General features: G+C 41.4%; 1 protein-coding gene across 2 annotated transcripts in view; it reads left to right on the top strand.

The window, feature by feature from the left end:
• The window catches only part of LOC149070730 (bcl-2-related ovarian killer protein homolog A-like), a 45,806-nt gene extending 33,648 nt beyond the window's left edge, over window positions 1-12,158 (top strand). For both annotated transcript variants that reach the window (XM_089248631.1, XM_089248632.1), the window contains exon 3: window positions 11,848-12,158. In XM_089248631.1, coding sequence (XP_089104757.1) covers window positions 11,848-11,961 — 114 coding nt within the window. In that variant the 3' untranslated portion in view covers window positions 11,962-12,158. The remainder of the gene's footprint in view (window positions 1-11,847) is intronic.

Genomic DNA, 12,158 nt, shown 5'->3' with positions numbered 1-12,158 from the left:
AGGAATGGTCCAGATGGGGGTGGTGGAAGCTATGGCTATAATGGAATCCGGAAATTTCGCCCCGGTCATTTTGCCTCTGACAAATCGCCTTAAACATTGCTCATGCCCTGACTGTATGAGTGACCAAATGATCGGGTGAGTGACCATGTGAGTATGTGAGTGAACGTATGAATATCCAAATGAGTAGATGAGTGACCAAGTGAGTAATCGTATGAGTTAGTGTGAGTGTATGTAAGTGTGTGCGCCCGGATGGTAAAATGAATGATCAAGTGAGTGACGAAGTGTCTAACCGTATAAGCTAACAAGTGAATGACTGTATTAGTGATCAAGTTAGTGACTTTATTGAGTGACCAAGTGCGTTCCATTTTCTTGATCAAGTCAGTGACCGTATCAGTGACCACACTCACTTGGTCTCTCATACAGTCACCCACCCAATCACTTGTTCACTCATGCGGTCACTCAACCCGTTCACTTGGCCACTCATATGGTCACTCATTCACTCATACGGAAACTCACTAACCCACTCCATCACTCACACGGTCAGGGCAGGCGAAATGTCGAGGGGGGGGGGGTTGAATGGCAGGGACGAAATTCCTGAGGAAATGTCCGGGGCGAATTTTCGGGGGCGAAATTTCTTTAAACGGCTATTATACATACATATATATATATATATATATATATGAGGTCTTGAAGTTGACTTGAGTTGGGGGCGATGAAGAAAAAACATTTTAAAGAAGGTGGATCAAGATGGTACAAAATGTTTGGGCAACTGTCCAAGATACCTCGTAAGAACCTTCCAAGGACTGTGTTTTTCAATTAGCACCTGTCGAAGAACCGTGGACCCTCCTTCAACTAGCTTATATTTCGTAGTATAAATTAGCAGTTTGAAAACATAGTGTCAGCAGCTAAACAGTGGAATAAAAACAGCGGATCGAAAACATCTTTGTGTAGTAATATGATGGCAGGAAAATCCCATTTTGCCAATAAGACGAGTGCCAGGGAACCCAGGGTGGCTTGAGAAAAAATTTTCACCCATGTTGGACCTAATTTTGATGCCTCCAACCACGTTTGTTTTTTTTTTTGGCCGATGAGCTTTTTTTCTGCACTTTCAACTCGAATTTTGTGCCACTTCTAGAGCGGCGCCTGGTGTGGCAACACGACCCAAAAGCCACCCTTGTAGGGACCACTCCCCTTTGCCAATAAGATGAAGGCCCCGGATTCCTTCACAGAATAATATTCAGCACATAATGATGTTAAAAAAAATACAAGTTGTTTGTTTTTTCATTCAAGCTCAAGGACCATCGGAAATCTCTTTAAGGACCCCTAGTTAAGAACCGTTGATCTCGGTCGGTGAGGAGGACGGGGGTGGGGGTGCTCTTGTGCCTGCTTTGTTTAGGGCTCTCTCTCAACTCCGCGTGAAGCCCAGCACTCGCGGTAGTATAATTCGGGGTAGGGGGAGTGTAAATAATCCTAGGCCTCTTTAGAGGTACGAAAGCCTTTTTTTTTTCCTACCCATCTTCGCTGTTCGTAATTGAAACACGTGTGTTTGATTGATCCATCGTTGTGTTGATGTAATCATGAAAAGTGAAGTTATCGCCAAAACGGCGCGTTTTTGCCGGAAAAGCGAGCCAACCGACGCGTTTCCGGATCGAATTTTGTGAATGAAAATTCCGGATCGATTTTATTATTTTTCTTTTAATATTTTTACTCTGCGAAAGGCCGATGCTCTTTCGCCCGAAAACATTAATAACATACTCTGCTATTTCCCCCCCCCCTTATTTTCCAAATTCCTTTGGTCGCCATTGATCGCCGTGTTGAATTATTTAACAGGCCGGAAATAAAATATCGATTTAGCGCCTTATGACATTTTTGCCGCCATCTTTTTCTTATTTATGGAGTTGGTTTTTGGTTGTTAAAACCAATCAGAAAAGTGTCATTGATTTTTTTTTTTATTATGGCATTCAATTATTGTATTGATTGGTTCGCGGATGATATATGATCGTCCATACGTTCAAATACATAGGGTGCTATGCATTCGGCTACCCTGCGTGGCATTGATTGAGTGAGAATTTCTATTTGATATTGAGCTATTGCTAACCATGTAGTGAGCCGCTGGTGATGACAGTTTGAGAACCACTTCTGTAAGGAATCCGACGAGAATCACAGTCATCAGTTTTAGCGGCAGTATCAAAGGCCATCGGCATAAATACTAGAAGGAATCTCCTACCATTAACATCAGGATTAATAATCAAAGAAACTTGCTATCAGCCTCGGTCATCATCGTCATCTCAGCAACGATACCCAAAGAAATCTCTGCTATCATTGTCATCAGCATAGATACCAAAAGAAATCTCTGCTATCATTGTCATCAGCATAGATACCAGAATAAATCTCTGCTATCATTGTCATCAGCATAGATACCAAAAGAAATCTCTGCTATCATTGTCATCAGCATAGATACCAAAAGAAATCTCTGCTATCATTGTCATCAGCATAGATACCAGAATAAATCTCTGCTATCATTGTCATCAGCATAGATACCAGAATAAATCTCTGCTATCATTGTCATCAGCATAGATACCAGAATAAATCTCTGCTATCATTGTCATCAGCATAGATACGAAAAGGAATCTGCTATCATTGTCATCAGCATAGATACCAAAAGAAATCTCTGCTATCATTGTCATCAGCATAGATACCAAAAGAAATCTCTGCTATCATTGTCATCAGCATAGATACGAAAAGGAATCTGCTATCAGCATAGATACCAAAATAAATTCTGCTATCATTGTCATCAGCATAGATACGAAAAGGAATCTGCTATCATCAGCATAGATACCAAAATAAATTCTGCTATCATTGTCATCAGCATAGATACCAAAATAAATTCTGCTATCATTGTCATCAGCATAGATACCAAAATAAATTCTGCTATCATTGTCATCAGCATAGATACCAAAATAAATTCTGCTATCATTGTCATCAGCATAGATACCAAAATAAATTCTGCTATCATTGTCATCAGCATAGATACCAAAATAAATTCTGCTATCATTGTCATCAGCATAGATACGAAAAGGAATCTGCTATCAGCATAGATACCAAAATAAATTCTGGTATCATTGTCATCAGCATAGATACGAAAAGGAATCTGCTATCATCAGCATAGATACCAAAATAAATTCTGCTATCATTGTCATCAGCATAGATACCAAAATAAATTCTGCTATCATTGTCATCAGCATAGATACAAAAAGACTGCTATCGCAGGTATCAGCATAGATACGAAAAGGAATCTGCTATCATTGTCATCAGCATAGATACGAAAAGGAATCTGCTATCATTGTCATCAGCATAGATACGAAAAGGAATCTGCTATCATTGTCATCAGCATAGATACAAAAAGGAATCTGCTATCATTGTCATCAGCATAGATACAAAAAGACTGCTATCGCAGGCATCAGCATAGATACGAAAAGGAATCTGCTATCATTGTCATCAGCATAGATACCAAAATAAATTCTGCTATCATTGTCATCAGCATAAATACGAAAAGGAATCTGCTATCATTGTCATCAGCATAGAAAATAAGTTCTGCTATCATTGTCATAAGCATAGATACAAAAAGACTGCTATCGCAGGCATCAGCATAGATACGAAAAGGAATCTGCTATCATTGTCATCAGCATAGATACGAAAAGGAATCTGCTATCATTGTCATCAGCATAGATACCAAAATAAATTCTGCTATCATTGTCATCAGCATAGATACCAAAATAAATTCTGCTATCATTGTTATCAGCATAGATACAAAAAGACTACTATCAACTAAGATACTAGGAGGATATTGATATTGCTGAAACTGTTATCAGCATAGGGATACAAGAAAGAACCTGCTATTAGCAAAGATACAAGGTGGAATCTGTTATCAGTGTCATCGGCATAGATACTAGAAGAAATCTGCTATCAGTAAAGATACCAGAAGGAATTTGCTGAAATTGTTATTAGCATGGTACTTAGTGTTGGCGAAACTCTATTGTCTTCGTTTTGCAGGCAGAAAAGAACAAGGTACGTGAATGATTGAAGACCTCCGGGAAAAGGAAGATCTTCACCGTGCTAGAGTGAGCCCATGTGCATATTTAAATGAGTAGAATCAGTAGTAATTTTTTCAAAACTTTTTGAAGGCATCAACTTGGGCCCCTTTCTCTGTAAGATGAATTTAAAAGTATTAAAAATGCATAATGCAAACGAATAAAAATAGACAATACGTCCGACGAACTATTAAAATATTAAAACTGGATGAAACAACGGTATCCATGTAAACAAAGTATCTACTGGTATCTATACCGATGCCAGGTTTCTTTAGGTATCTATGCTGATGACAATGATAACAGATTTCATCTTGTATCTTTATATTATTATCAATAACAGTTTCAGCAAATTCCTTCTGATCTCTTCGCTGATAGCAGGTTTCTTCTGGTACCTATGTCGATGAGACCGGTTCCTATAGGTATATATGCTGATGACAATAATAGCAGATTCCTTTTGGTATCTGTGCTGATGACAATGATGGCAGATTACTTTTGGTATCTGTGCTGATGACAATGATAGCAGATTCCTTTTGGTATCTGTGCTGATGACAATGATGGCGATTACTTTGGGTATCGATGCTGATAGCAGATTTCTTCGGTTATCAATCATGATGTTAATGGTTTCAGATTCCTTCTAGTATTTATGCTGATGGTGATGATACTGCTACTAGCACTGATGACTATGATCGCAGATTCCTTACAGTATCGATGCTGATGGCAAAGATCGCACGTTGTTTCTGGTATGAATGATGCGTATAATAATGTCAGGCTGGGTACTGTGATGACGTCGGCAGAAATTTCTTTTGGGGAGGTGGATTCAATATATATCAGTCGTTTTTTCTTTTGTTTTTTTTTTGGGGGGGGGGGAGGGACTCACCTGATATTTCTGTTTCCTGGCTAGAGCTTCGGTCACGGATCACAAACTCTCTAAACAGAAATGTGGGGGACAGAATCGAAAGTAAGTGAAATTGCTATTGACGAAACGAAGATAAACTGTTGAATATCGTTATTTACCTGGTCAGAAATACCTCATAGTAACATTGGTACCCAGTCAATGGTCGAAATCATGGCAAATTTTGCTGGTCGTGCCATAGTTTTACACATTAATCCGTATATTTAGCTACTTGATTTGTGTAAAGATCCCAAAACGAAGATAGTCCAAATCGGGATCCTGAAATTTCGCCTCCGACATTTCACCCCTAGTACGTTTCGTTTCCGGTACATTTCGATTCCGGAAATTTTGCCGAGTGAGTGACCACGTAAGTGACTGACTGTGAGTGACCAACTGATCGGGCGAGTGACCGTATAAGTGACCGCATGAGTGATGAAGTTTGTAACAGCATGAGTGACCACACCAACTTGGTCTCTCATACGGTCGCATACTGTCACTCATACGGACCGTCACTCACCCCTTCGATTGGTCACTCACGCATTCACTTGGTCATTCATATGGTCACTCACCTCGTCACTTACACGGTCAGGGCAGGCGAAATGGCTGGACGAATTGTCAGGGATGAAATTTCCGCAAACCCTCCAAATCACACGCTCAAATGACGTTGTTTATATGTTCTAACATGTTGGCATGTTGTGTTGTTTTTTTCATTCTGCGTTATCGTGTGTAATGGTGTGCATTCCATCGTTGTATTTCATGCATTCCTTCATGATCCATGGCAGTGATGGGAGATTATATAATAAAGCCTTCATCTGATAAGCGTTGTGTCTTCTGGAATAACTTTTAATAATAAGACTTTCCGATTTTTTTTCGGGTATATATGGACGGAAAAGAAAACAAACATTCTTCCTGAAATCTGATTACAAAGGAGAAAGAGGGTCACTGATAAGAGCATGTCTCACTCAGTCTTATCTCATGGAAGAAGAATAAACTTCACAATTGGCTGTTCAGCTCCATTTGTGTGTGTGTGGCGATATTTTTCTTTACCTCTTTTTCCGAAAAGTTTCTCGTTGAAACCAATTTTTTAGCGGAACAGAAAACATAATGATCGGTCCTATAGCGTACGGTTGTCGTATGATTAAAACTCCTAACAATTCAGGTGACAAAGGGTCTATCAGTGACTTGAACTTGGCGATTCATGTACTAAATTGGACTGGACTTCTCTATTTTGGAATAACTTGCAGGCTGAAACTGACTGTCTGACTTACAGTCTGTGGTTTTTCCCCCATATATCGACTACATTTTGTTACGATCTATAGACGATAGATGACGCGATTTTTCGATGGTTCTCAGAAATATCAAAATCTGTTGATACCGTTTTTGGTATTGCGCAAAGGGATGCGGTTGGCGAAGAACTGGTGGAGGGTTGGATAGAATCTTCCGAGAAGGTTACGCCCATCCAGACAGTGGCGCCACAAACCTGGTAATATGAAATAGAAATTTGTGGAATGTTTTTTTCTCGAAGCTTCGACAGACCTATGAATAGTAGGGAGAATGAGAATAAGGGATGCGAGATGCCAGATTCCAGAATTGAGAGACTGGATGAAGAGTCAGTTGTGATTGAACTTTGCTAGCTTGTAAATACGTGTAAATTGCTGTTCTGTAAATAAATCTGTGTTTGTCCGTCGAACCACTTCTTGTTTTGCAATCTCGAAGTCTTGTGGAAAATTGTCCGGAACAATACATTATCCTTTGTCCAGAGTCCTTAGTTTTTCCCAACGGGGTTGATCCGCAAAAATGCCGTTTCTACTTCAGTGAGTAGTAATTCCGATACGATCTGTGAGATAGATCACGACACTTCTAGGCTATTTCTGCAACAACTGGACACCCTTCGCCCTGAGGGTGAGCTTGCTTTCTGTTCATATGGAGCTGTGGGTAGACCTCGCTATAACAAAAATTATTTCACCCGGGGACATCAGGTCACGCACTGCTCGTCAAGCATCGAGATGGGACAGTTATGAAGTTGTTACAATCCAACCAAAAATCGGCCATTACTTAGCCAGTGGTCCTGCCTGGTCGACGAGTCTGCATCAAGTAGATTTGCTGCTGCCCAATTCAACATAACATAATCCATGGGAATAACGTCCTGATTTTATCTTGATTGGTCTCTAGACGTGCCCAGTCTACGAGTGTGCTTCAAGTAGATCTGCTGTTACTAATTAATAACGTCACGATTTCATCTTTGCCCCCCCCCCTCCAAATCTACATCGTTTCCTCAGCCTTTTTACCCTTGCGCGGAAACCTTTCAATAACACTTATGTTCTAGGAACCCCTTAAATATCTATTATCCATATTGTAAGTTTTATATCTCTTACATATAATAGGCTATATCATTTGGGGCATTTGGGGGGGGGGTAGGGGGACGATTGTCCTTCTCCCGTTTTAAAAAATACACTAGAAATGGTATATACATATATAATATACATAAATTCATTTAGCAAGGGGAGAATAGTCGGGTCAGGTGCCCTGAGTACTAGACCAGAGGGGGGCGCAAATTTCACCCTTAAGCATTACGGAGGGGGGGTGTCCAAAAATTAGTGCTCGCCCCGGCTGAACAAGCATCTATGTGCTTTGCCTCCTCCCGGAAAAGTTGAAATTACGGGCCTGATAGTAGGGGTTCCTAATTTAACTGTAGTCAAGGAATTTTTAAATAAACGGAAATTGGAGAGACGCACATTATTACCGGAACTTTTTATCTCCCTGTTGTTCAACCAAATTTCGTGAATGACTTAGGACAACCGTGACTGAGAAATCGAAATTCTTTTTACCACCGCCATTCATTATTACTTTCCCCCCCCCCCTCAACTACAGCTGCGAAACGCTTCTCTAGTCAAAGGCCGGTCGTCCACTGAAAGCGACAACACGCGGCAAGCAACGCGAGCGACAACAGCCGACATCGGGTCCGACGACAAAGGTCGTCTGACGTCGTCCACTGGAGAGGACTATACACGCTACTCAGTTCGCGATTGCACATCATGCAGACGAGTTTGTTCGTTGGCTAATCGTGAAGAAATGTTGAAAAACTAAAATTTTTGAAAAAATTCATCCAAGTCCATTCACTTACATCTGTCTACCAGACACGACCCAGGCTCTGTCCCTTCCGGGATGTAAGCCTTTTACCCGTGTGGGGTGGTTGATTCACATCTAACACTAATTCGGAAAAGGCGTTCTCGTAAATAAATAAGTAATATTATTTTCAATCGATTACTACTTACCATCACAACCCATGAACGGCAATTATCCGATTTCAGCTTCCGTGTTCAGGCGGGAAAGGAGGGGGAGAATAGGGAGAGAGGCGATCTGAGAGAAAGGGAAGTGAACAAAGAAACGGAGCGAATGGCGCGAAAAAAAAAGTAAACTACCGTACTGCGCTTGCGCAGATACTACAAGAGGCTCAAGATCCCGTTCGAATCGGAAATCTCCGTCGTCTGCTGTTGTAGCCGGAAACCACTAACTCAAGCCATTTTTAATGGACGAAGTTCTCGTACTTTCTGTGCAATGGGATCAGTCTTGCGAATACAGACAACTGCGCGAGACTTGTTTATCGCTTCAAGTTGCTGTCAGTGAATGACCAGCCTAAAGAGATCCTTTGGCAATGCGGCCAGTATTAAGGGTACGACCAAGGATTCCTGCGTTGTCATGTGGGGTAGAAAACGGTAATAAAATTTCTTTGTTTTCGACCCAAACCGCAAAATGCTTCAGTTTTCGTCAGGAAAAGTTTGCGGACTCCGGAAATTTCAAAGGAACACGCTTAGTGGGGAGAAAAAATTTCGGGAAATGTCTAATATGGGTTCAGTTTCAGCATCTTTAGCTCCAGAACAATCTCTTTTCTATTATCGAAATGTCTGATCGTACCCCGTTGTTGGCCAGATGTATCCTCCAGTCCCGTCATTATTCCATGGCCTTTGTATTGAAAGCCATAAAAATGATTGCTTCCCCGAGGCCCGAAGACGCGTCCTTCATCCATACGTCGTAGGACTGCCCCTTTTAGGTGCAATTCAGGCTGCAGGTCCTAATAGAACTAGTCAGATGTCCAATGAACGGACAGCTAAGAAGGTAGTGATATATAGTGCTATATAGTACATCATATTTGGCTATATCAAGTCATTTGGGAAACGAGTCAACAATTTGACTCTCCCTTCGGTTTCTTACCACAAATTTAGCCAACTAGTATCGGGATCCCGACATCGATCTGCTTCTGTTTTCAATTTCAGAAATTGCACCACGCTTTTTTCTCAACACTCATCATTTTGAAAAGTACGGCGAGTTCTGTAATTCAGCGAAAAATACATAAAAGTACAGCGTGTTCTGTTCGCTTATTCCAAATTACATCGCCTATTCCCGTGTGCGTGACTGGCACGAATCTTGATAAAAGGGAATGGATCGTTGTCAACGTCCCAGTCACGTCTCTCAAATGGCCGATGAAAAGAAAGCTGCCAAAAAAACGTCGGTTCTCTATCGATCCTAATACACACAACACTCACCGTCCGTAGAAGGAACATACGGGACGGGACAGCCCGTTTGTATAGTGGAGCAATTTTCTAAAATGGAATTGGAAGATTGGCAGCTTGATAGAAACAAAAAGGCCGCCATCATACCGTCCATATAAAAAATGAAACTGTAGGTTGGTGCCGAGCATATGTTCTCGATCCCACACCCACGTTCGAGTTCGTTCCGATTTGAGGCCCCATATAAGGGGCCTTCGCCCTCCTCTTAGATTGCAATTTCTGGTGAATTGACGTATCCGGGATACCCGTACCATCTACCGGATGCAGGACTGGCGATTCTTCTTACACCATGGGTTAATGGTATAAGAAGAACGGTAATTCGCGATTTTGTTGACAATCGAGTGCACCGATGAGACTTTGCAGTATGACCTTTCATTCAATAGGGAACAGTAATTCTCAAACGGTGTGCAGTGGCATCACTTTTCAGGGTGCCACAAATCATTTTGAGATAGAATTATACAGGAATTATATCGATTGACGACTTTGCTGACGATTAAAGCCGGTGTTATTCAATGTTCTTGGTGTCGTCTGCTTTAGGGGCACTGGCAGGTGAGCTGCTGATCGGGCACTCCTTGAGGTAAATGAAATTATTCCTTGCATCTTATAGGCCCTCAGGGCCGCAACTAGATGCTTATTCAGCCGGGGCAAGCACTAATTTTTGCGCCTCCCACCCCCTGTAATGCTAAAGAAGAAGTTAAGGGTGAAATTTGCGCCCTCCCCCTCTGGTCTAGAACTTGGGGCACCAGACCCAACTACTCCCCTTCCCCCGCACCCCTAGTTGTGGCCCCGTTAGAATGTCTAACGTTGTGACATCAATAACGATTATTAGAAATTTTGCTGACAGTTGATAAATGTTTTTACGGTATTTTGGTGGATTTGCTGAGATACAGTAAAATATTAGTAACTTTTTTCGGTAATAGTGTAAATCTGCAGTTTCGTTGTCAATCACGATATTGACGGCGAATTGCAATTTGCCGGGCGTATCCCAGCATTGAAATTTTTTGGTTGTAATTGGCAATTTTGCCGACGATCCACAAAAGCTTTGAGTCCGGGGTGCACAGGTTTTTTTTAATCGAGTTGCAGGTTATATCGCTTATCGTATCTGTCCAGTGAGTATCTGGCCTAACGATGATTGGCGATTTTTCTGGCAATAGCAAACGTTTTAGCGATTATTGGCGATTTTTTTTTTTTTTTTTTGACGACCGACAAACGCTTAAATCAGTGTATCAGTGTTTCCTAAAGTGGGCAATATCGCCATCTGGTGGGCAATGGAATGGTCCGGGGGTGCGATAGAAGCTACTTTTATAACGCAAGGATCCTATGGGTTCGCTTGAGTTGTGGGGGGGGCGAATAAAGGGAAAAATTTCTGAAGAAGGGGGCGATGGAACAAAATGTTTGGGAAACTATAGTTTAAATGATCATTGGCGATTTCGCTGATGATCCAGGAATGTTTTAAGGATGACTAGCAAATTTTGCTGACGACTGACAAACGTTCCAACGATGACCGGTAATTTTGTCCACGATCCACAAACGTTTCAACGATAATTGGCTATTTTGCTAAAGATCGTCAAGCGTTTCAACAATGACTAGCGATTTCGCTGACAATCGAGAAACGTTGTAACAATGACACTAACGATTTCATCGACGATTAACGATTTTACTGACAATCCACAAACGTTTTAACGATGACAGGTAATTTTGCCGACAATTGAAAAGAATGTTTCATGGATGATTGGCAGTTTTGGTGACTATTATGAACTTTCTGGCGATAACTTGCGATTTCTCAGACAATTAACAGTTTGTTTTTTGCGGTAATTGCTGATTTCTAGTGTTTCCTCCCATCTCCCCATAAAAGTCTCGCCACAAAGCACGACAGACCTACAACGGCAAAATCTTCAAACATTACACTTCACTCATAGTCCGAAAAATACGTGGACTATGGCAGCACTATACAAGCATTACACAGAAACAAGCTTCACGTTAGGTTCACAACACGGACGGGCATATCCAACATGTACCAATTCGTTAGAAGTTCCACAGAGGAATATTGACGAGGTACATGTGTGGTTTATTAGTAGTGTTTTCTCCCATTTGGGATATTTTCTGCGATGAAATACGGTCAACACATAGAGCACCGGAACCTCGAGGTACAGTCCCTTTTTCGCAACACGTATTAACGCGACAACTGGAAACTTTACCCTCCACCCTAATGTTTTTGTTTATTGCGTCGGGGCATTTAAGGGTCACTTTATACATATTTCAAAGAATGTTTTCTTTGTTGTCTCTTCCCATCTAGAACTCTTTGCTGACGAGGTTCAAGGAGGAATCCAGTCGGACCTACGCCACCCAGATGATCTTCGCCGTGACGGTCGCTCTCGCTGCGGTGCTCATCTTCTACCTGAGGTTGTAAGATACTTGGTATACATACATCCTGCGAAAACCCTCCAACTCCCCCTATCGGAAGTACTACATATCAACACCCGCTTTATAAGACGCAACTTTCCAAATGGTGTCTCATTCAGAAAATTTGTATGTACCGTAAAAAGAAAGATATCGTGCTTATTATACTCCACCTGTTGTCTACTGAATAAATGTTTTTTTCCTCCC

The sequence above is a fragment of the Pholcus phalangioides genome, unplaced genomic scaffold, assembly GCF_987345545.1.
Source record: "Pholcus phalangioides strain wild (caught in Gottingen) unplaced genomic scaffold, Ppha-v1.0 ptg000020l_1, whole genome shotgun sequence".
Lineage (NCBI taxonomy): Eukaryota > Metazoa > Arthropoda > Arachnida > Araneae > Pholcidae > Pholcus > Pholcus phalangioides.
This window is presented reverse-complemented; position numbering and strand designations above follow the sequence as displayed.